The 24,457-nt window shown below is 41.5% G+C and overlaps 2 protein-coding genes across 6 annotated transcripts in view; one reads left to right on the top strand and one right to left on the bottom strand.

The window, feature by feature from the left end:
• Positions 1-10,862, bottom strand: part of RPS6KB1 (ribosomal protein S6 kinase B1) — a 112,403-nt gene extending 101,541 nt beyond the window's left edge. The window contains exons 1-3 of one of the 5 annotated variants that reach the window (XM_049636522.1): positions 10,607-10,862; positions 1,235-1,284; positions 81-201 (exon numbers count right to left, since the gene is read on the bottom strand). In XM_049636522.1, coding sequence (XP_049492479.1) covers positions 81-201; positions 1,235-1,284; positions 10,607-10,747 — 312 coding nt within the window. In that variant the 5' untranslated portion in view covers positions 10,748-10,862. The remainder of the gene's footprint in view (positions 1-80; positions 202-1,234; positions 1,285-10,606) is intronic. The other 4 variants (XM_049636524.1, XM_049636521.1, XM_049636523.1 and 1 more) reach the window with 4 other exon arrangements.
• Positions 10,863-11,038: 176 nt separating this feature from the next.
• Positions 11,039-24,457, top strand: part of TUBD1 (tubulin delta 1) — a 33,566-nt gene continuing 20,147 nt past the window's right edge. Inside the window, exons 1-5 of the mRNA XM_049636519.1 lie at positions 11,039-11,237; positions 12,052-12,264; positions 16,873-17,020; positions 18,759-18,975; positions 19,717-19,948. Of these exons, the coding sequence (XP_049492476.1) occupies positions 12,093-12,264; positions 16,873-17,020; positions 18,759-18,975; positions 19,717-19,948 (769 nt within the window). The 5' untranslated portion in view covers positions 11,039-11,237; positions 12,052-12,092. The remainder of the gene's footprint in view (positions 11,238-12,051; positions 12,265-16,872; positions 17,021-18,758; positions 18,976-19,716; positions 19,949-24,457) is intronic.

Below are 24,457 nucleotides of genomic sequence, written 5' to 3'. Positions count from 1 at the left end.
TTGAAGAGGACTACTGAACCAGGGCATAACAATTAATCTACCAAAGACAGACAACAGCTCATTTCAAAAATACTTCCTACCTTTCCATAGCCCCCTTTACCAAGTACCCGAAGTAGCTCGAAACATTCTGGTCTGATTTTTTCTGGCCCTCTGTTCACGCTAGTTTCCGAAATTTCAAATTTCTCACAATGTTCCATGCCACTGGGGAGAAGAGCAAAATCAAAAGTAAATTCTCAACAAGTTAAATTGTCTTTAATATACTGTAATTGTAATCCAAAGAAGTAAAAAGGAGAATGCATAGAACAGCAAATTTACTACCTGTGCTCTGTAAACTAATGATTCAGTGACATAGTAGGTCAAGATTACAATGGATTGATAACTGTAAATCTATTTGTTTACAGAACGTGCTATTATTTATTTTTGTAAGCATTAAGCACCCTCAAACTAAGATAAATTAGAACAAGTTTATTATATTGACAAAGGAAAAAAGTCTTCTGGTTATTCTTATTTAGTTCATTCAAAATGTCCATGAGATTTAGGTATTATTCAACTTTATTTGGAAACTTCAGAAAATCTGGGAACTTTCTAAAAGTACCCAATTAGCTCAATCTCTTTGCTACAGAAAAATTCTTGCTAATAAAATGTATCCATGCATCTTTCCATACCTACTATTAGCTTGATTTAAAGACTCCAACACTGGCATTTATTTTGTCACTTAAATGCTTTTTACATGAGTGATCTCAGTCTCCCTCCAACCTATGGTTTTTACTTAAGGGTGGGTACAGAGCAGATTAATCTGTTCTGTATTAACCATAGTCACCTAAAAGAACTTGCCTAAATAAAATCACTTCTGAGATTACACAAATCACTTTATAAATGATGTATTACAAGCAAAATAAGAGCATTTGACTTTGGAAGACACTTCTAAAAATTTGGTTTTTTAGTAAGAAAAAAAATCTCTATTGAACTAATAATAATTCCTAACCCACTCAGACTCATATTCAGTATACTGTAAGTCGGAATGAATACCTTTTCCTCAAAATCTATATATGATCTCAAAACACTAGATATGTTACTATATTGGTGCTAAACTCAATAAACCAAGTGCACGTGTGTGTGTATGACTAGATAATTAAGAACAGGTTATTGCAATCACAGGATGGTTACAAACCAGAGCTGATAAAATCTACTTGTAAGAAAGGTAGCACAAGAAAATCTTTTCACATAAACTTACAGTTCATATGGTCCAACTCCCCCATGGTCCATGCTTTCATTTAACTGACCCTGAAAAATATGTTAAAGTTTTAAAAATAAATTATCTCATAAACATAAAATCAAAATACTTAACGCTTCGGGGGTGCCTGGGTGGCTCAGTCAGTTGAGTGTCTGACTTCAGCTGAGGTCATGATCTCACAGCTTATGGATTCGAGCCCCATGTAGGTGTCTGTGCGGACAGCTTAGACCCTGGAGCCTGCTTCGGATTCTGTGTCTCTGTCTCTCTGCCCCTCCCTGCTCACACTCTATCTCTCTCTCACACACAAAATATAAATAAACATTAAAAAAAATTTTAAAAAAAACTTAACGCTTCACCCTACTACTAAAGAAGAATGAATGAAATAAACCAGCTTAAAAATTCTCAGTACTTTAATAACAGGCAAATGTGATGAATAAAATACGGTTCACAAGAATATGGGGACTTCACTTTTAATTTTCTATGACAACTAAGCTACAGATGCTACTTATCAATGATCTACAAACAAAACCAGGCGATTGTTCCTTTAAAAATTACATTTATTGGGGCACCTGGGTGGCTTAGTCTGTTGGGCATCCAACTTCAGTTCAGGTCATGATCTCACGGTCTATGAGTTCAAGCCCCACACTGAGCTCTGTGCTGACAGCTCAGAGCCTGAAACCTGCTTCAGATTCTGTCTCCCTCTCTCTCTGCCCTCCCCAGCTTACACTCTGTCTCTTCTCTCTCTCTCTTAAAAAATCAATAAACATTAAAATTTTTTTAAAAAAAATACATTTATTCAGAGGTGCTTGGATGGCTCATTTGGTTAAGCGTCTGACTCTTGATTTCAGCTCTGGTCGTGAACTTACGGTTCTTGAGTTCAAGCCCCACATCAGGCTCCATGCTCACAGTGCAGAGCCTGCCTGGGATTCTCTTCCTCCCTCTCTCTCTGCCCCTCCCCAGCTCCTGCTCTCTCTCATGCACACAAGCTCGCTCACACTCTCTCTCAAAATAAATAAACTTAAAAAAATTATTTATTCAAAAAATACATTTTGTGTATTACAAAACTAAAGCACCACATTCTGAGTTACTAGATCAAACAATTTACACCAAGTGGTACTCTGATATGCTTCTGAAGCACAAAAACTAACACAATGTTATAAGCCTTATGTAACTACAACCTAACTAAGCCTAAGGCAACCACAACCAGTCCACAATATTGTAGTGTATGATGTGGCTGACCAAAGCAAAATAATTAAGCACTACCCTCAAATTGTCAGGAGTCATGTTGGCCAAATATTCATTCTAATCATAGTATAAAGGGATGCAAAATTTAACTAACCTTCTGTACACTAACAATGAACAATTCAAAAGTGAAATTAAGATAACTCTGTTCAGGGGCACCTGGGTGGCTCAGTCAGGTAAGCGTCCGACTTCGGCTCAGGTCATGATCTCGTGGTTCATGAGTTCAAGCCCCATGCTGGGCTCTGTGCTGACAGCTCAGAGCCTGGAGCCTGCTTTGGATTCTGTGTCTCCTCTCTCTCTGCCCCTCCCCTGCTCACGCTCTGTCTTTCTCAAAAATGAATAAACTTAAAAAAAATTTTTTTACTAAAAGATAACTCTTCAGAATAGTCAAGAATAAAATAGCATCAATTAGAAAAAATTTATCAAAAGAAGTGTAAGACTTGTACATTTGATAACTACAAAGCATTGCTGAAAAAAATTAAAGAAGGGAGCCTGGGTGGCTCAGTCAGTTAGGCGTCCAAATCTTGATCTCAGGGTCATGACTTCAAGCCCTATGTTGGGCTCCATGCCGGGCGTGGAGGCTACTTAAAAAAAAAAAAAAAAAAAAAATTAAATACCTAACTAAATCAAAACTCCATGTTCATGGATCTGATGACTTAATATTGTTTAAGATAGTTATACTAACCAAACTGGTCTACAGATTCAACTCAATACTATCAAAATCCCAGGTTCCTTTCTTACAGAAATTAACAAGCTGATCCTAAAATTCATACAGAAATGCCAAGGACCCAAAGTAGCCAAAACAATCTTGAAAAAGGAGAACAAATTGGAGAGCTGACATTTCCTGATTTTATTTTTTTTTTATTTTTATTTTTTTTTTAATTTTTTTTTTTAACGTTTATTTTTGAGACAGAGAGAGAGCATGAACGGGGGAGGGTCAGAGAGAGGGAGACACAGAATCTGAAACAGGCTCCAGGCTCTGAGCTGTCAGCACAGAGCCCGACGCGGGGCTCGAACTCACGGACCGTGAAATCATGACCTGAGCCGAAGTCGGCCGATTAACCGACTGAGCCACCCAGGCGCCCCTTCCTGATTTTAAAATGTACTACAAGGGTGCCTGGGTGGCTCAGCCAGTTGAGTGTCCAACTTCAGCTCAGGTCATGGTCTCACAGCTCATGGGTTCGAGCTCTGAGTCAGGCTCTGTGCTGACAGCTCAAACACTGGAGCTGTTTTCAGATTCTGTGTCTCCCTCTCTCTCTGCCCCTACTCCCACGCACGTGCTGTCTTTCTCTCCCCCTCCCTCCCTCAAAAATAAATAAACATAAAACAAAATGTACTACAAAGCAACAACACTTAAGACAATGTGGTACTGAGATAAGGACAGATATATAAATCAATAAAATAGAATTCAGAGCCCAGAAATAAACTCTTACATTTATGGTCAACCAATTTTTTACAAAGATGCCAAAAAAATTCAATAGAAAAGGGACAGTCTTCCAATAAATGGTACTGGGACATTTGGATATCCACATGAGAAAAAATTACTTGGACCCCTACTTCACACCATACTTCCCCATACTAAAAAGTTAACTGAAAATTGATCACAGGTCTAAATGTAAGAGATAGAACTATAAAACTCTTGAAAGACACCTAGGATGGAATGAATCTTCATAATCTTGGGGTAGGAGATGATTTAAGACACATCACGAAAAGCACAAACAATTAAAGAAAAAAAATCAATAAATTGGACGTATTCAAAATTTAAAGCTTTTGCACTTCAAAAGGCAAAACCCACAGAATGAAGGGGTACTTGGGTGGCTCAGTCCGTTAAGTGTCTGACTTGATTTCAGCACAGATTATGATCTCACAGCTGGCCCCGTGTCAGGCCTTGAGCTGACAGTGCAGAGCCTGCTTGGGATTCTCTCTCTCCCTCCCTCTCTCTGCCCACCCCCCTGCATGCGTGTGTACATGAGTGCTTGCTCTCAAAATAAATATTTTATTATTTTTTTAATGTTTATTCTATTTTTGAGAGACAGAGAGAGATAGAGCAGGGGAGGAGCAGAGAAAGAGAGCGAGAGAGAGAGAGTGAGAGAGACACATAGAATCTGAAGCAGGCTCCAGGCTTCCAGCTGTCAGCACAGAGCCTGACGTGGGGCTCGGACCCATGAACTGTGAGATCATGATCAGTGAGCCGAAGTCAGACACTCAAACAATTGAGACACCCAGGTGCCCCATAAATAAACATTTTTTAAAAAGAATATATGAAAACTTCTGTAACTCAAAATTTAAAACAACCTAATTCAAAAAAAATCATTTAGAATTTGCATAGGTATTTCTCCAAAGAAGATACACAAATGGTCAATAAGCACATGAAAAGATGTTCAACATCATCTGCCATTAAAGAAATGCAAATGTAAACCAAAATTATGCTGAAATACCCCTTCATATCCACTAGGATGGCTATAATTAAAAAGACAGAAAAACAAATTTGGCAAGGAAGTAGAGAAACTGGAACACTTGTATGCTGCTGGTGGGGAATGTAAAATGGTACAACCACCTAAATAGTTTGGCAGTCTAGGGGTGCCTGAGTGGCTCAGTTGGTTAAGCAACCAACTCTTGATTTTGGCTCAGGTCATGATCTCATGGTAGTGAGAATGAGCCACGTGTCAGGCTCTGTGCTAACAGCGCAGAGTCTGCTTGGGATTCTCTCTCCCTCACTCTGTCCTTCCCCCAGGTGCAAGCGTGGTCTCTCTCTAAATAAATAAACTTAAAAAAATAGTTTGGCAGTTTTCTTCAAAAATTAAACATAGACTTACCATACGACACAGGCAATCTACTCCTAGGTATCCGTCAATAAAAATAAAAATACATGTTCCACAAAAACTTGGGCACAACTGTTCATAGCAGCACTATTCGCAACAGCCAAAAAATGGGAACAACTCCAATGAACACCAACTGGTGAAGTGATAAATAAAATGTGCTTGATACATACAACGGAATACTGTTTGGCCGTACGTACATATATACTATGACATGGATGATTTTCAAAAACATTAAGTGAAAGAAGCCAGACACAAAACTCTACGTACTGTATGATTCCATTTATACAGAATGTCCAGAAAAGGCAAATTTATAGAGATGGGAAATAGACCAGTGGTTGCCTAGGGACAGAGGTGGCAATAAGGAGTGACTAGTTTCTTTCAAGGGTGATAGAAAAAATGTTTTAAAACTAAATTGTGTGATAGTTGTACAGCTCTGTAAATATACTAAAAGTCACAGAATTGTTAAAAAAAAAAAAAACTTTGCAGAATTCAGTTATTAATATTATAAAATATAGCTTTAAAATGAGTATTCTTGAATATAGTCTGGTTATGAGTCTTTCAATATATACAAAAGAGCATAATTGGGCTCTCAAAAATGCTAAGTTTTTGTAAATGTTGAATCACTAAATTGTACACCTAAAACTAGTATTACACTGTAGGTTAACTAACTGGAATTAAATAAAAACTTTTAAAAAATGGTAAGATTTGAAGTTTTTATTTATAATTTTAGAACAATTCAAAAAATATTTAAGTGAACACATCTTTCTTCAAAGGTACCAGTCAGTACAAACTACACATAGAAAACTGATAGTATTCTTAAACAAGGGGTGTTTAAAGGCTCCCTAAACCACAAATTTCAGTGGAAATTTGCTCATGGTGTGAGCAAGTCAGAATGAAGTCTAACACTAGGGATGTATGTTTCAGTATTCAACCGAGGCAAATGGATAGGTCAGTATCAAGGGAAAAAAATTCTTGCAGTTTCAACTTGATAGTTTCTTCTTGGGGGGGGTAGGGTAGGGGTAGTTATGCTTAAAGGTTTTTTGGTTGTTGTATTTTTTGTTTTTGTTTTTTTTTGGTCTCTGGTACTTCACACAATCACCCACGATGGCTTCACTTTAAAGACAATAGACTAACTTCTCTCACATGTGATAAAACTGGTAATATATAATTGTTTTTACTTTAATGTTAGTTTTACTTAATTTTAAATTAAAGACCACAGAGTAGTTAACACTAACCATGACTTTGAAGCCACCTAGAAGGATATGCCCTGTGGCTATGTTTCATTTCCGGAGCCAGCCAGGCCTGTATTACCACCTGCATCTGTGTTTATAACTTCCTACCCGTTACCTTCTAGAGAAGTATTTGAGGCACAATGCTTTTCTGCTACTCAACGTTACCTTTAGAAAAGTCTTATATCAGAAGTATCAGGTTAACACTATGTAATATTTACTGACAACTCTCTTTCAAAGGAAACTCTTTAGATTTTTTTAAGCTTTATGACCCATCCAATGCTTTTTTTGTGTGCCACTATGATTGACAAAGTGAATTCTGCTCATCTAAGGTACTATACATGATTCAAACCAGACCACCAGAATATTCCACAGCTTTAAATTAAAATTGTATATAAATTCAAGTTAATATGCCTAAAATCCCAATGAAAACGAGCACATTTTATAAAAATGTAAATAAATTGTAACAGAATGGGTGAAATATCCTCAATCCAGTTATTCATTATACTGTTTATCCACTTGCTTGCTTGTTCACAGACATTTCCTTATAAAATAAGATTCAGTCATTAATGAGTTGGAAGAAAAGGAATAAACCTTGCTCAAAATCTTCAGCTACTTAAAAGTGTTCCATGGGACTCCTGGGTGGCTCGGTCAGTTAAGCGTCCAACTCTTGATCTTGGGTCAGGTCATGATCTCATGGTTCCTGAGATCGAGCCCTGTGTCAGGCTCCACGGTATCAGTGCAGGACCTGCTTGGGTTTCTCTCTCTCCCTCTCCTTCTGCTCTTCCCAAAATCATATGCATGTAAGTGTGCACTCTCTCTCAAAATAAATAAACATGAAAAAAATTTAGAAAAATAAAAATGCTTTATAGAACCTATTACAATGCAAGATAAGAACTGATGAGATGTTATTCTGTAATTTTTCATAGCTGCAAATATTTGCAATAGCAGTTTGTTCTCAAAGCACTAAAATTTTTTTGCTCACTAAAAATCTGATATCCCAACCTGAACTCATGCAGTCTCTGTGACTACTTCAAATTTTGAATTAGTAGAGTAAAAGTTAAGGATTAGACTTTTCTATTACTCTTTTAACTTTGTGTCTCCACAGAAAACAGGTTTCCAACATTTTCATAACCTAATGAAAATCTCTAGAGGAAAACTTTCCCTTAGTTTCAACTCACTCTCTCCAAATTATACCATCACCAGTGAAAAACACACAAACAAAAAAGACCCAAATCCACCTATCCTCCCAAAAAACCCTCTCACCCACTGCTTTTTAACATAGTCCTTTGAGGTATTCAGAGTCTTTTTCTAGTTAGGTAATGGATATTCAGGTTTATCCATAAATGCATTCATTTTCTCGCCTCATCCTTTACACACTGAAGAAATTAACTATGCTGTGTAAATACATAGGTTTCCTAATATAAATTCACTGTAATACATCTAAAAAGGCATACATGTCTAAATAGGACCAATAATTTAAAAAAATACTACACTTTCAAAAATGCACTTCTAGTATAACTGCATTTATTAAGTCTCTAAGCATAGAGGAGAATAAACTTCAATGTTTGGTTCCTTGGCAATGAGTAACACTGACAAGCTATATATCCATGAACCACATAACTGCTTAATATGCCAGAATATTTTAAGAGGACAGTAGTTTATATACTTTATCTCACATAATCCTCATTTTACAGAAAAAAAAGTGTCAGAGAGCTTAAGCAATTTATTCTAGGTCACACGGTCAGTGACAAGGCCTGGAGGGATGTGAATTAACTTCTGACACACTGCAAAGAGGTACATTATGAAAAAGACTAGTAAATGCAATGAAGCCGTGCAATGAAGCTTGCGAGCTGAAAGGAGTCAGAAGATACTACCAGTAGTTACCAATGTGGCCTTGTGTAACCACCTCTCTAAGTTTATGCCTCAGTTTCCTTACTATGTAATGAAGAAGTGAGGCTACTGTGATATGAACCAATGTTTTAAAAGTTTGTGTACTAAAGGTAGTAAATTCACAAATGGCCAGATTTTCTAAGAATCTAAACTTCTTTCATTTTTCAGAATTTGTAAATTTGGGGGCACCTGGATGGTTCAGTCAGTTAAGTGTCCCACTTTGGCTCAGGTCACGATCTCACAGTTTGTGGATTTGAGCCCCGTGTCAGGCTCTGCACTGACAGGTCAGAGCCTGGAGCCTGCTTTGGATTGTGTCTCCCTCTCTCTCTGTTCCTCCCCGACTAATGCTCGTGTTCCCACAAGCTCTCTCTCTCTCTCAAAAATAAACATTAAAAAAAGGGGGGGGGGGCGCCTGGGTGGCTCAACTGGTTAAGCATCCAACTTCGGCTCAGGTCATGATCTCACGGTTCGTAGGTTCGAGTCCCACACTGGGCTCTGTGCTGACAGCTCAGAGCCTGGAGCCTGCTTCGGATTCTGTGTCTCCCTCTCTCTCTGCCCCTTCCATGCTCATGCTCTGTTTCTGTCTCAAAAATAAATAAAATATTTTTTAAAAATTAAAAAAAAAAGCTAACTTTAACTCCATAGGCAAATGTATTAAAAAGGACAACTTTCAATACCCACCTTATAAACTGTGTGATTTTTATTTAGACTCATTTGATTATGAAAAGAACAATATATTTTAGCCCACTTAGTTTCTTAAGATGTTCAAAATTGTTTACATAAACATCCCAATGTTTTTGGCAACCAGTAAGGCACAACTTACTTTCCAGAAGAGGAAAATCAGGTGAAAAATAGGGAAGCCACTTATATAGTTAGAGCAAACATCTGACACCAGTGGTTAACTCATGTACTGATCTAGACAGTGGGATTTAGAATTTAAATTATCATGAGGTTATCACTGATGATCATTTGCCCAGAATAAGTGATTTAGCATGACAACAGTATTTTTGAACATCAAGTGCAATTTGTGATCTTTCAATAAATTTATCTTGAGAAAAAGAATGACATTACACAAAGAATAACAAATTAATAGGGTGCCTGGGTGGCTCCATCAGTTAAGTAACCAGACTCTTGATTTCAGTTCAGGTCATGATCTAGCCATTTGAGTTTGAGCCCCCTGTCCAGCTCCAAGCTGACAGTGTGTAGCCTGCTTGGGATTCTCTCTCTCAAAATAAACTTAAAAACAAACAAACAAACAATTAAGACAGCAAAGGTAAAAACAAGCTATGCATTAGGAAAATTCTAAATTTAGTACCCTAAATTACAGCAAGGAAAGCCCTCACACCACCATTCACAAGTCTCAGTTCAGGCAATTTATTTTTGGCAAACCAAATCACAGCTGTCAACGCTGGGTTTTTTCCACCCCAAAATTACACGAAGTATTCTGAAAAAATGTAGACATCTTCAACTAGGGTAAAAGTTACAAATGCCGTGTGTCGTTAGAGATGCTTTAAAAAAAAAAAAAAGTCTCACGGAAACGGGGGTGGGGGGGTTAAAAAAAAAAAAGCAAACAGACAAACCCTGGAAGATGCAGCAGAGCCCCCTTGCTCCCGAAATAAAACTCCTGGTGGCTGTAACAGCAGCGGCAGCGCTACTCCCGACAGAAGTTTTCAGCTGTCACTTCTAACAGCTGAGCGCTTCCTAGGAGAGAGCGACAGGCCGAGAAGAGAGGTGGTTGTGGGAGGTCTCAAGATTTTAATACTTGAAATTTACAGTCGAAGGAAAACCCTTCCGCACTTCACCTGCACTTACGGGACACCCAGTAAGCGAACACCCCTTCCCCCCAACATGCGCTTACACCACTCGCGCCCCGCCACATTCAAGTTCAACAGCTCAAGGAATTGACCACGCGCCCTTTTCGTTCACTTCACAAACAGACTGCTCCGGGCTGCGCTGATTAGGAGCTATGGGCGCGACCTGCACCTGCGAGTCCCGGAACGGCCTCACACCTAGGGCCAGATCCACCCCGCCCGCTCCCCTGTCTCGTACAGCGCGGCGCCTGTGCTCCTCCAAGAGACTACTCGCGCCCCCTCGGGTCTCCGCGCTCTCGGAAGCGCCAGGCTTCCAGGGCCCGCGCCGCCGCCCTGGCCCTGTCACCTCGGGCCCCCCGGGACCCCGGGCCTCACCCCCTCCTCCAGCTCATCCTCAGAGCCCGCGTCCTCTGGCTGGTCCAGGTCTATGTCAAACACTCCTGCCATGTCCTCAGCTTCCCTGTCTCGGAAGTCCGGCGCTGGGTAAAAGCCGTCCCGCCTCCGTCGTCGCCTCATGGGCCCGGACCCGCCGCAACCACCGCCGCTGCTGCCGCCATCACCGGCTGCTTGGGCTTAGTGCGTCTGCGCTTAGGCCCTAGACTGGCTCCTCAAGTTCAGCTCTAGAGCATGCGTACAGAGTTCTATGAAGCCGAACTGTGGGCAATGAACATGCGTAGAGCTTTCGCCTGGAGCCAGGTACTGGCAGAAGCATGCGCAGAACCCCAGCCGAAGCCTCTTATGGTAGCTAGGTCATGCGCATTGTGTGCTAAAGCCTTTGATGGACAAGGAGCATGCGTACCATGTCTGAAGTTGATAAATTGAAATTGAACATGCGTAATTAACCTCTGAATACCGGGGGAGGGGGGAGGAACCTACAACAAAACTCTTGGTTTATGAACATGCGCATTCGTTCTCCGTAGCTTTTTTTGGTATTGAAAGGGAGCATGCGCATAATGACGGGCTTGGCCCTCGGAAGTTTGAACAGGACCGAAACGGCTGGTTCTGGGTCTGTCAGTGAGTGGGGTTTATGGGGAACTCCTGGAGCTAGTGGGGAAAGGGAGAGCCTTGGTTTTGCTATTCTAGTTCAGTGGCCTTGCGAAAGTCACATAACTTTTCAAAGCCTCGGTTTCCTTATCTGTAAAATGAGAATAATGATACCTAGTTTGCAGGGTTATTTGAAAATTTACAAGTACAGTTTGGCTAGAAAGCCACTGTTCGTTCTAGTGCTGCACAGACCTGGTGTGAGGTCTTTACCACAAATTGTCTTTTCATTGTTAAAAATAGAGAAGACTTATTCCCTCATTTCCTCTGGTTCTGTCTTTCCAAGCTTAGTATTCCTTGTTGTCTACCTGAGCTAAACTCTTCTAAGTGTTATTGTCATTACCAGGCCAGAAGGTGATTGGTAGAGAAAGTAAGTCATTATGTAGAAGAGAGAAAATTAATGTTAATCAAATGTACAATTGTTGAGCTAGCTTCTGCATTCTGTGTGTTCCTGTAGTGTGAAGTATATACTAGGAATTCCTTCAACTAGCATTCATTTTATTTTGTTTTGTTTTAAATGCATGCTTAGGGAAATAGTGAATACAAATCAGATTTCAGAAACTATTGAGCTGTCTGAATGCATTTGGGTACAGTAAATTCCAAATCCCAAAACTGTGTGTAGAAAGAGAACAACTTCCTTGAATGATTAAGCTGTTTCATCTATAACACCATATACATGGCATTTTAAAATTATACTTTTATCGATGTGTATTAATACATGACATTCCTTATTTATTAGTAATGTAGTGGTTCTCAAAGCCTATATTTTTCTATTACAGGTTACTCACTTTTTTGAAGGAGGCCTAGTTTGCATCTCAGCATGTCAATAGTAACAGTGCAACTTGGTCAGTGTGGCAATCAAATTGGTTTTGAAGTATTTGATGCTCTATATAGTGACTCACACTGTCCCCAGGGACTCTGCTCTAAAAGAGAGAATGAGGTATATCAAGCATCTTGCAAAGAAAGATTCTTCAGTGAAGAGGAAAATGGAGGTATGTGTGGTCAGTCTATCCATTGTCCTCTCCTTTTCTCTGACATAACCAACCTCTTCAAGGCCAAGTCCTCCATGTGGTATGTGAATCCCATCTCTTTTCATGACTTTGCTGTCAGCACTTTGTGTCTGTGTTAACAACCTTTGCCTCTCCAGTGGCATCTTCCCTCAGCACATGAGCATGCTCGGATCTCACCAATCTACAACCAACCAAACAACTTATGACTATAGCTTTTTTTCTTTTTTCAAGATTTATTCCCTTTTGGGTGTGGGCACTGTGGGGTGGTACAGAAAGTACAGAGAATTTGGAATTTCATTTGGAATGAAAAAACATTTTTTTTCAATAAACTCTACCCCCAACATGGGGCTGGAACTCACAACTCCAAGATCAAGCATCACATGCTCTACCGACTGAGGCAGCCAGACGCCCCAGTTTTTTTTCCTTCTTATGTCTTTACCTTCTCACTCTCCTAATCACTAGATCCAGTGACTGTTTTTCTTTTCTTAATTCACTTAACTTTTCTCCTGGATTTTATTCCATTAACTATAAAACTCTCTTCTTGAAACTCCTTCTCCTTAGTCTCTGAACTTTTTTCTTCTCCAGTGGTTGCATCTCTGGCTCCCTCTCCTCTGTCCTCACTTACATAGCTCTCTCTGGGCCATTTCAGTTACTGTTGTAATTTGATACTTCTTTGACACTAGTGACTCTCAAATCTAGCCTAGCCTCTCTTCTTTTTTCTTTAAAACTTTTTTTTAATGTTTATTTATTTTTGAGAGAGACAGAGACAGAATACGAGTGGGTTAGGGACAGAGAGAGAGGGAGACACAGAATCTGAAGCAGACTCCAGGCTCTGAGCTGTCGGTACAGAGCCCAACGTGGGGCTCAAACCCACAAGCTATGAGATCATGACCTGAGCTGAAGTTGAACGCTCAACCGACTAAGCCATCCAGGTGCCCCATCTAGCCTCTCTTTTAAGCTGCAGACTGATTAGTGGACATCTCCACCTGCATCCCCCTGTGTACCTCAAACTGAGCATCTCCATATGCTAAGGTGTTATCTTTCCTTTAGAACTTGGGCTCTGATTGCCCACATACTATCAAACATAACCATCTGCTTAATTTACCTCCTACATATATCTCTTCTCCCCTTTCTGTCTTCACTGTCATTGGCTTAGTTCTGGCTCTTGTCCTCCCTCACCTGGACTGTCACAAGACATTCCTTCTAGTTTCCCTGTCTTCACTTTTGTGTCTATCATATCTATTCTCCAGACTGCTGTATTTATTTGTTATTTTAGAGAGAGTGTGAGTGGGGGAAAGGGACAGACAGAGAGAGAGAATCATTTTTTAAATATTTGTTTATTTTTGAGAGATAGAGAGACCGAGCACAAGCAGGGGAGGGGCAGAGAGTAAAGAAGACACAAAATCTGAAGCAGGCTCCAGGCTCTGAGCTGTCAGCACAGAGCCTGATGCAGGGCTTGAACTCGTGAACCATGAGGTCATGACCTTAGCCAAGTTCAGACGCTTAACTGACTGAGCCACCCAGATGCCCCTAGAGGGGGAGAATCTTAAGCGCTGCACAGCACGGAGCCTGATACAGGACTCAATCCCATGACCCTGAGATCATGACCTGAGCTTAAATCAAGAGTTGGACACTCAATTGACTGACCCCCCCTTGGCGCCCCCGACACTACTGTATTTAAAAAGTCATCTGGGGCGCCTGGGTGGCGCAGTCGGTTAAGCGTCCGACTTCAGCCAGGTCACGATCTCGCGGTCCGTGAGTTCGAGCCCCGCGTCAGGCTCTGGGCTGATGGCTCGGAGCCTGGAGCCTGTTTCCGATTCTGTGTCTCCCTCTCTCTCTGCCCCTCCCCCGTTCATGCTCTGTCTCTCTCTGTCCCAAAAATAAATAAAAAATGTTGAAAAAAAAAATTTTAAAAAGTCATCTGACAAGGGGCGCCCAGGTGGCTCAGCCTGTTAAGCATCTGACGTCAGCTCAGGTCATGATCTCACAGTTTGTGAGTTCTAGCCCCACATCGGGTTCTCTGCTGTCAGTACAGAGCCCACTTTGGATCCTCTGTCTCCCCTCTCTCTCTCCCCCTCCCCCACTCCTCTCTCTCTCTCTCTCTCTCTCTCTCTCTCTCTTTCTCTCTCTCTCTCTCTCTGTCTCAAAAATAAGCAAACATTAAAAAAAAAGCCAATCACCTGACAGGACAACTGGCTGGCTCAGTTGGTATAGCATGTGACTCTTGATCTCAGGGTTATGAGGTCAAGCTCCACATTGGGTGTAGAGATTACTTAAAAAATAAATAAAAGGGGCACCTGGTGGCTCATTCAGTTGAGCGTCCGACTTCAGCTTAGGTCATGATCTCGCAGTCTGTGAGTTCGAGCCCCGCGTCGAACTGTGTGCTGACAGCTCAGAGCCTGGAGCCTGCTTCAGATTCTGTGTCTCCCTCTCTCTCTCTGCCCCTCCCCTGCTCACGCTCTCTCTCTCTGTCAAAAATAAATAAACATTAAAAAAAATTTTTTAATAAATAAAAATAAAAAATAAATAAAAATAGGGGCACCTGGATGGCTCAGTCGGTTGAGTGTTTGACTTCAACTCAGGTCATGATCTCACAGCTTTTGGGTTCAAGCCCTGTGTCGGGCTCTGTGCTGACAGCTCAGAGCCTGGAGCCTGTTTCGGATTGTGTGTCTCCCTCTCTCTGCCCCTCCCCCGCTTGTGCGCGCTCTCTCTCTCTCTCTCTCTCTCTCTCATTAAACATTAAAAAAAATTTTTTAATAAATAAAAATAGAATAAAAAGTCATCTGAGTATTCCTTATCTGCTTGAACATTTTCAGCAGTTTCACATTACCTTAAAAATAAATTTCAAGTTGGGGCGCCTGGGTGGCTCAGTCGGTTAAGCGTCCGACTTCAGCTCAGGTCACGATCTCACGGTCTGTGAGTTCGAGCCCCGCGTCGGGCTCTGGGCTGATGGCTCAGAGCCTGGAGCCTGCTTCCGATTCTGTGTCTCCCTCTCTCTCTGTCCCTCCCCCATTCATGCTCTGTCTCTCTCTGTCTCAAAAATAAATAAACGTTAAAAAAAAAAAAATTATAAAAAAAATAAATAAATTTCAAGTTGGGGACCTGGGTGGCTCAGTTGGTTAAGCGTCTGACTTTGGCTCAGGTCATGATCTCACAGTTCATGAGTCTGAGCCCTGCATCAGGCTCTGTGCTGACAGCTCAGAGCATGGAACCTGCTTGGATTCTGTGTCTCCCTCTCTCTCTGCCCCTCCCCCCGCCTCTCTCTCTCTCTCTTTCTCTCTCCGTCTCAAAAATAAACATTAAAAAAAATTTTTAAAAAAAGATAAATTTCAATGTTTTTAGCACTGCATACCAGGACTTCCAAGATCTGAGCCTGCCTACTTTCCATCTCCATCCATTACTTCCTCCACCCCTTCCTCCATCTTGTGCTTCAACAATCCTGAGCTGCTTATTGTGCCCATGGTATTTTATATCTCTGAATGTGCTACTCTTAGTGTGGATTCGTCATGAGTCATTATCATGTCATGCTGTGATTAAGTTTTATCTCTCCCACTAGTCCTTCTAGGGCTAGATTGATGTTGTCTTCATCTCTGTGTTACCAGCACAGTACATGGCACATTGTAAGCTCTCAACAGATGTTTGTAGACCTGACCCAGTGATCATTTTAGCCCACAATGATTCATCCTGCTTAGCAGAATGCTAGCATTATGAGGTGCCTGGGTGGCTCAGTCGGTTATGAGACCGACTTCAGCTCAGGTCATGATCTCGTGGTTGTGGATTTGAGCCCCATGTTGGGCTCTGTACTGATAGCTCAGAGCCTGGAGTCTGCTTCGGATTCTGTGTCTCCCTCTCTCTCTGCCCCTTTCCTTCATGCTCTGTCTCTCTCTCTCTCTCTCTCAAAAACAAGTAAACATTAAAAAAAAATTAAAAATGGGGTGGCTGGGTGGCTCAGTTGGTTAAGCATCCAACTTCGGCTCAGGTCATGATCTCACAGTTCCTGAGTTCAAGCCCTGCATCAGGTTCTGTGTTGACAGCTCAGAGCCTTGAAGCCAGCTTCAGATTCTATGTCTCCCTCTCTCTCTCTCTCTGTCCCTCCCCCACTCATGGTCTGTCTCTGTCTCTGTCTCAAGAATAAAAAATAAACATAAAGGGGTGCCTGGGTGGCTCAGTTGGTTAACCGTCCGACTTCATCCCAGTTCATGATCTTGCGGTTCATGAGTTCAAGCCCCGCACTGGGCTCTGTGCTCACAGGCCCTGGAGCCTGCTTTGGATTCTGTGTCTTCCTCTCTCTCTGCCCCTCCCCTCCTCATTCTCTGTCTTTGTCTCTCTCTCTCTCTCTCTCTCAAATATAAAACAAAACATTAAAAAAAATTTTTTGATAAAAATAAAAGAAAAAAGAATGCTGACTACTATGATCCATCTGCATATACCTGCTGCTGCCGACTTCAGTTTCTAAGCAGTGTGACAGATCTTTCTATCCTCAACTTTTAGATTTTTTTTTTCTTTTTTTGGACCTAGAAATTTGTTCTCTGCGAGAACCCAAATAAGACTTATGAAATATTTTTCTTTTGGTTTTTCTTCTCTCTCTAGTTCCCATTGCCCGGGCTGTACTTGTTGATATGGAACCTAAAGTTATCAATCAAACACTATCAAAGGCTGCCCAGTCTGGCCGATGGAAATATGGCCAGCATTCGTGCTTCTGTCAGAAACAAGGTTCTGGAAACAACTGGGCATATGGGTAAGAGTAACTCCTCATGTTTTCCAGTTTAGATACAGCTACCTGGACAGCTTAGTTATAGCTGCACAGTTAATATACCAAGCACATAATCTTGAAATTGCTGTTTTAGGGGCACTTGGGTGGCTCAGTGGTTGAGCATCCGACTTCGGCTCAGGTCATGATCTCACAGTTCGTAGGTTCATAGGTTTGAGGCCCACGTTGGGCTCTGTGCTGACACCTATGAGCCTGGAGCCTGCTTCAGATTCTGTGTCTCCCTCCGTCTCTTGCCCCTCCCCTGCTCACGCTCTGCTAACATTTAATGAATAAATGTTAAAATTTTTTTTAAAAAAATGGCTGTTTCAGGGGCGCCTGGGTGGCTCAGTCGGTTAGGCATCCGACTTCGGCTCAGGTCATGATCTTGCGGTCTGTGAGTTCGAGCCCCGCGTCGGGCTCTGTGCTGACCGCTCAGAGCCTGGAGCCTGTTTCAGATTCTGTGCCTCCCTCTCTCTCCGGCCCTCCCCCGTTCATGCTCTGTCTCTCTCTGTCTCAAAAATAAATAAACGTTTAAAAAAAAAATTTTTTTTTTTAAATGGCTGTTTTAAAATGTAGAGTGTAGGGACACCTGGGTGGCTCAGTTGGATAAGCGTCCGACTTTGGCTCAGGTCACGATCTCACAGTTCGTGTGTTTGAGCCCCGCATCAGGCTCTGTGCTGACAGCTCAGAACCTGGATCCTGCTTCTGATTCTGTGTATCTCTCTCTCTCTCTCTCTCTCTGCTCCTCTCCTGCTCGTACTCTGTCTCTCTCTCTCAGAAATAAATAAACTTAAAAAAAAATTTTTTTTTAATGTAGTGTGTGACTTCATCCAGAAGAAACTCTTTATTCTGTCTCATGTATGTCTGTGCTTCAGGTCTAGGTAATGATGAAACCAGGGATCTCTTGCAGCAAGGTTTTCTACTTTTTCATGTTGTTCTGCCAACTAATTTCTCATTAAAAAATATTTTGGGGTGCCCAGGTCACTCAGTTAAACGTCTGACTCTTGATTTCAGCTCAGGTCATGATCTCACGATTCGTGAAATCAAGCCCTGCATCAGGCTCTGTGCTGACAGCATGGAGCCTGCTTGGAATTGTCTCTCTACCTCTCTCTGCCCCTCCCTCATGTGTGCATGCATGGACACACACGCTCTATCTCTTTCTGTCTGTCTCTTAAAATAAATAAATAAACTTTAAAAAAATAGTATCTTTACCTGGCAGGTATTCCAGCTAATAGGGAACCCAGCAAAGCAGTAGTATGTCCTGGGGTTCTTTGGAAAATTCCAATGCCTGGTTCTTACTTCCAGAGATTTTGATTTAATTGGTTTAGGCTAAAGCCCAGATGTTGGAACTTTTCAAAGCTTCCCTAGGTGATTCAAATGTGCAGCAAAGTTTGAGAACCACCGTTTTAGGAATATTATTATGAATGTTGGATGTTATTTTGTACCATAAACTTGCAGAACTATCTGGTAATTGAAGTCTTCAGCTAAAGGAATATCCTGTAAAAGATAAGTTTCTGTACCCAGTAAATTCACTCTCCCTGCAATCCTATTCGCCTTTAACTTGTATATTTTAAATATTGTCGATCAGAGCCCCTGTTCCTTTCATGAAAGTTAGTTCACATCCATGGGTTTAAAAAGCCTTCTCTATCCTATATCTTCCTCTCTGCATTGCCTCTTTCTGATTAAACTGAAAGGTGTTTGTATTTGTTTCTTTTGTGTTGTATAGTTACTCTGTTCATGGACCCAGGCATGAAGAATCTATAATGAACCTAATCCAGAAGGAAGTGGAAAAATGTGACTGTTTGAGTGGTTTTTTCATCATAATGAGTATGGCTGGGGGCACGGGATCAGGTCTAGGAGCCTTCGTTACACAGAATTTACAAGATCACTACTCAAACTCTTTGAAAATGAATCAGATTATATGGCCTTATGGAACCGGTGAGGTATGAACATGTTAATTGAAAATTTTATATTTTGTGTACTTTGCAGTGAAATAAGTGTAGGTTAAAGATTGATTTTACCCTTTCTTTGGAAATATTAATTTACTACAACAGGAGTCATTCATTATACAATATGGTACTTTTTGGAATTTTTAAAACAAGGACACCTCATTCATTTGGAAAGGTTTAAGCAAAGTTAAATGGATTGTTCACAAAAGTACCATCTTAGGAATCCACTCCTGGGTTAGTCCCTCTGGATATAGTATGTAAAGGAGGGACCTTGACCACATGTGGGGGTTCATCATGACATTACCAACCTTCAAAGAATTTTCCTTTCTTTCCATTGAGAGGAAATTTCTATATAGGCTAGTTTCTTGTTGATCAGCCTAGTAGGAGAAATTCTAAAATGGAGGTGAGTTAAGTCACTATAGGAAACGCTGTAGGAAGAAAGTATGATAGTAATAGTCACTGTTTATTAAGCCCTTACTATATACAGGACACTCTTTTAAGTGCTTTACTTGCATTCTGTCATTAATCCATACAATTCTAGGAGCTGATATAATTATTACACCTGTTGTACAAATGAGAAAACTGAAGCATGGAGAGATTATATAACTTGTTCAAGATCATATAGCTAAAAAGTGACAGAGCTGGGATTTGAACCCAGGCAGAATGCCCTTAGAATCTACCCTCATAATCGCTCTTTTCTTTTGCCTTTCTTATTTCTGACCTTTTTCTCTCCAGGTTATTGTTCAGAACTACAACTCCATTTTGACTCTTTCTCACTTGTACCAATCTTCAGACGCCCTCCTCGTTCATGAAAATGATGCTGTTCATAAGATCTGTGCAAAACTGATGAACATCAAGCAAATCTCCTTTAGCGATATAAACCAAGTCCTTGCACATCAGCTGGGAAGCGTGTTCCAACCTACTTATTCTATGGAAGGCTCATATCACTACAGAAGAAATCCATTAGGTATTTGTCCTCTTGTATGTAACTTGTATGAAAGTCTTACGTTTTGAAAGCCTCAGTTATTCCTCCCTGGCTTGTCCCGTCTGTCTGAGGATACACTCAGATCTCCCTCATCTCAAAAACCTTCCTGAAGAACGACCTAGCTCTCCAACTAGATAGTTGGAAGTTTTGAGAAGTTACTAAATTTCTGAAGTGATAGATGCACATTGGTTCTATTCTTCAGGATCCTTTTCTTCTTTTTTTTTTTTTACAGCAACTTTGAGATATAATTCACACACCATATAATTCACTAATTTAAAATGTACAATTCAATTTTTTTTTAAGTTTATTTATTTTGGGGCACCTGAGTGGTTCAGTTGGTTGAGTGTCCAACTTCGGCTGAGGTCATGATCTCGTGGTTCATGAGTTTGAGCCCCATGTCGGGCACTGTGCTAACAGCTCTGAGCCTGGAGCCTGCTTCGGATTCTGTGTCTCCCCTTCTCTCATCTCCTCCCCTGCTCACGCTCTCTCTCTCTCTCTTTCTCTCTCAAAAAATAAATACACATTAAAAAAAATTAAAGTTTATTTATTTTGAGAGACAGAGAGCGAGTGCACAAGTGGGGGAGGAGCAGAGAGAGTGAGAAAGAGAATCTCAAGCAGGCTCCATGCCATCAGCATAGAGCCTAATGTGGGGCTTGAACTCACCGACTGTGAAATCTTGCATGACCTAAACTGAGGTTAGGAGTGGGATGCTTAACCGACTGAGCCAGGCATCCCTACAATTCAATTTTTAGCATATTCACAAAGTTGTACAACCATCATTTTCATCACCCCATTAAGACACCCATCATTCTTTTTTCAGCTTATTCATCAAGTGGTGCCTTATCAATCCAAATCACCTAGATGCAAATAACTCCATAGTCTATACCCTTCTCAGTCCTAATGTCTTTCCCAAATAGTTGCCTATCCCAATTTTTTTCCTTGTCTTCTGGCTTCTTCGAGTTTAGAATGTCCTGAATAGATCCATCATTTTTTTCCCCTGTCCTCTCTCCCCTGCTCCCTCTTCCTAAGTTTCTGTCACCTGGATTTCTCCCACTGTCCTCATATCCCATCAGTATGGTGCCTTCTCTACCATCTGCCTGCATTCTTCCCCCTACTTCCCTATCTCTCTGACATTCACTCAGGGTGCCAGTATCTCTCAACTAATACTGCATACTCTCCATGAACACAAAGCAAACTAGCCTCTTTCTATTCCTTCTCTCTCTCTCTCTCTCTCTCTCTCTCTCTGTCTCTGTCTCTCTCTCTCTGGCATAAAAACAGAGCTTAGATCTAATCAACATTCCTATCTGAAGGTGGTCCTAACCTTGCATTCCTTCCTGTACCTGCCTCATCCCCCTACAGTCCATCTTGCAAGCTTACTGCAACAGAGCCTCCCCAGTGTGCAGATCTAATTCTTATATTCCCTCGTGCTCATCCTATGGCCAGGTTTGCCAGAATTCCTTCGCCTGGCCTCCACATTATGCCCTGAACCCTAACTTTCTAGCTTCATTACCTACTGTCTCCTCTGCATGGATCCCCACCTACTTTTCATCCTGTCTGCACTGTCTCTCTTCAGTCTGGTGCTTTCCAGCCCAGGTCCCTTTGTTCAGTGTTCCTTCTCCTTAGAAATCGCTTCCTCCTTCCTTTCTTCACCTCTATTAAAACCTTATACATCCTTCAGTGTCCCAATTCAAGTGATAATTTTTCTGTAAAGCTTTCATACTGAGGTCTTCACCTAAAGTAACCCTCTTTTTCTGAACTTTAAGGCATTCTCTATCTCTTTTATGTCACTTAATATTTTTTACCATTATTATTTCTTTAAGTGTGTTTGTTTATCTTTAAAAGTAACACAAACAGCACACCTGTTCAACAAGTGAAAAACAATACGCAATCAAAAGGAAGTGTCCTTCCCACCCTTTCCCAGATGCTACCACTATAACTAACACCATGTGTTTCCTTAGAGAGGGATTCTGTCATGTGCATATTACGTAGTCCTACTAATTTGCAACTTCCTTGGAGACATGTCTTGTTAATTTCTGTGCATTCTACAGTACTTACTGTATTGCACATCTGTTCATTCAACCAATATTTATTGACTTCCTACTGTGTGCCAGGCACTATGCTAAATGTTGGGGATCCAATGGGAGCCAATGCAGACATTGTGTTCACTGTGAAATGTGAAAGAGAGACATTAAACAAATAAATTACACCAAGAATGTATAATTAAAGAACTCACCAACTGTGAAATCGTGCATGACCTAAACTGTGGTTAGGAGTGGGATGCTTAACCGACTGAGCCAGGCGTCTCTGAAGTGCTCTGCACTCTGAAGTGCTCTGAAGGAAAGAAGTCCAGTTTCAAGAGAATGTGTCACAAAGGAATCAGACTTAGACTGCAGGGACAAGGAAGACTGCCCTGAGAAAGTAACACTTGAGCCAAAAGCTGGTAAAGGACTTGGAGATGACTAAGCCAAGGGAAGGAGGAGGGAACAGCATGGGCAGAGGTCTTGCAGCAGAAGGAATCCTGGCACATCAAATAGAAATCCCATGACCCTGGAGCACAGAGAATGGTAAGGCTAAAGTGGTGAGCAGGGGTAGGCCTTGCAGGTTCTCATAAGCCATTTAGAGACCTTCCTCATTACCCTAAGAATAGGGAGAAGCTGCTGAAAGATTTTAAGCAGGTTGGTGACATAATCACTTTTACTTTTGAAAAATCCACTGGACTTCTGTGGATAGCTGATTGGAGGTGAGTCTGTAGGCTGGTCTAGTCATTCCCTGCAGAGATTGTGGTGGTTTGAATTCATTGAACTGCACTGAGAAAATAAAGACAGTTATTAATAAAAACTCCCCCACTATGTGCAAACCTTACTGTGCACTTCACCTCACAATTTGCACTTCACCTGGTGTCACGGTGGGAGAAGTGTCCTCCTGTCAAAGCTCTCTCGCTTAATTTCTGGGTCCCATTCCCTCTCCCTTCTCAGGGACTTAATTCTTCACTCATCTCTCGTCCTCGCCTGTCATAAACTTATGCCTCTTTCCTGGATTATTGCCATTACAACCACTCTTGGGCATCTCTTACACTGAAAAAATCCTCCCTTGACATCACCCTTAGTGATTGCACCCATTCCTCTGTTATTCTTTAAAACAACGCAAGGGTGTGTGTCCTTGCTGTCATTAGCTTCTCCTCATCTCATCATCTTCACCCCCTCTGATCTAGTTTCTACCCCACCATGTCTCTGAAAATGCTTTTTATAAGTCACAAGTGTGTCCACATTGCCAAATTTAGTGGACACTTTGTTGTCCTCATTTCCATCAGTAGAATTTGGCATGGCTGATCTTTGGTCTTCCAAATCTTTTGTCTTTTGTGACGGCCCTCTCCTCATTTTCCTTTTATCTCACTGACTACACCTTTTATTCCCTTCTTTTCTCCTCCTTTGGCTCCTTTTCTTTTTCCCAAGCTCTAAATGCTGGTCTTAGACCCTCTCCCTGATAACTGGCCTAGTTCCATGGCTTTAAACACCATTTGTATTCTCCAACTTGCTGGTTTATCTCCAACTCTGACCAATTCCCTAAGCTCCAGATTTCTATATCCAGTAGCCTTTTCCTGTATGACATTTGTATGTACACATTTCATGGACATCCCAAACATAATGTGTCTAAAACAGAGAGCTTTCCCCCAGAAGCTCATTTCTTTCTCACTCCCTCAGTTACTCAGTTTTAAAATCTTAGATGCAGGGGCCTGGGTGGCTCAGTTGGTTAAGCATCTGACTTTGGCTCAGGTCATGATTTCACAGTTTGTGAGTTCGAGCCCCGCGTCCGGCTCTGTACTGACAACTCAGAGCCTGGAACCTGCTTTCGAATTTTGTGTCTCCCTCTCTCTCTGCCCCTCCCCCACTCATCCTCTCTCTCTCTCTCTCTCTCTCTCTCTCTCTCTCAAATAAATAAACATTAAAAAAAATTTGGGGGGGCCTCCTGGGTGGCTCAGTTGGTTGAGTGTCCGACATCGGCTCAGATCATGATCTCGCAGTTCGTGAGTTCGAGCCCCATGTCAGGCTCTGTGCTGACAGCTCAGAGCCTGGAGACTGCTTGAGATTCTGTGTCTCCCTCTCTCTCTGCCCCTTCCCTGCTCATACTCTGTCTCTCTCTGTCTCTCAAAAATGAATAAACGTTAAAAAAAATTTTTTTTTTAATTTTTTTTTTTAATCTGAGATCCAGAGGCACCTGGGTAGCTCAGTCGGTTGAGCATCTGACTTTGGCTCAGGCCATGGTTTCATGGTTCATGAGTTTGAGCCCTGCATCGGGCTGTCAGCACAGAGCCCACTTCAGATCCTCTGTCCCCTTCTCTTGCTCCCCCTCCCCCATTCATTCTCTCTCTCTCTCTCTCTCTCTCTCTCTCTGTCTCTCTCTCTGTCTCTGTCTCTCTGTCTCTCAAAAGTAAATATTTTTAAAAAGTTTTTTAGGAGCACTTAGGTGGTTCAGTCGGTTAAGCATCCGACT

Source organism: Panthera uncia, chromosome E1, assembly GCF_023721935.1.
Source record: "Panthera uncia isolate 11264 chromosome E1, Puncia_PCG_1.0, whole genome shotgun sequence".
NCBI lineage: Eukaryota > Metazoa > Chordata > Mammalia > Carnivora > Felidae > Panthera > Panthera uncia.
This window is presented reverse-complemented; position numbering and strand designations above follow the sequence as displayed.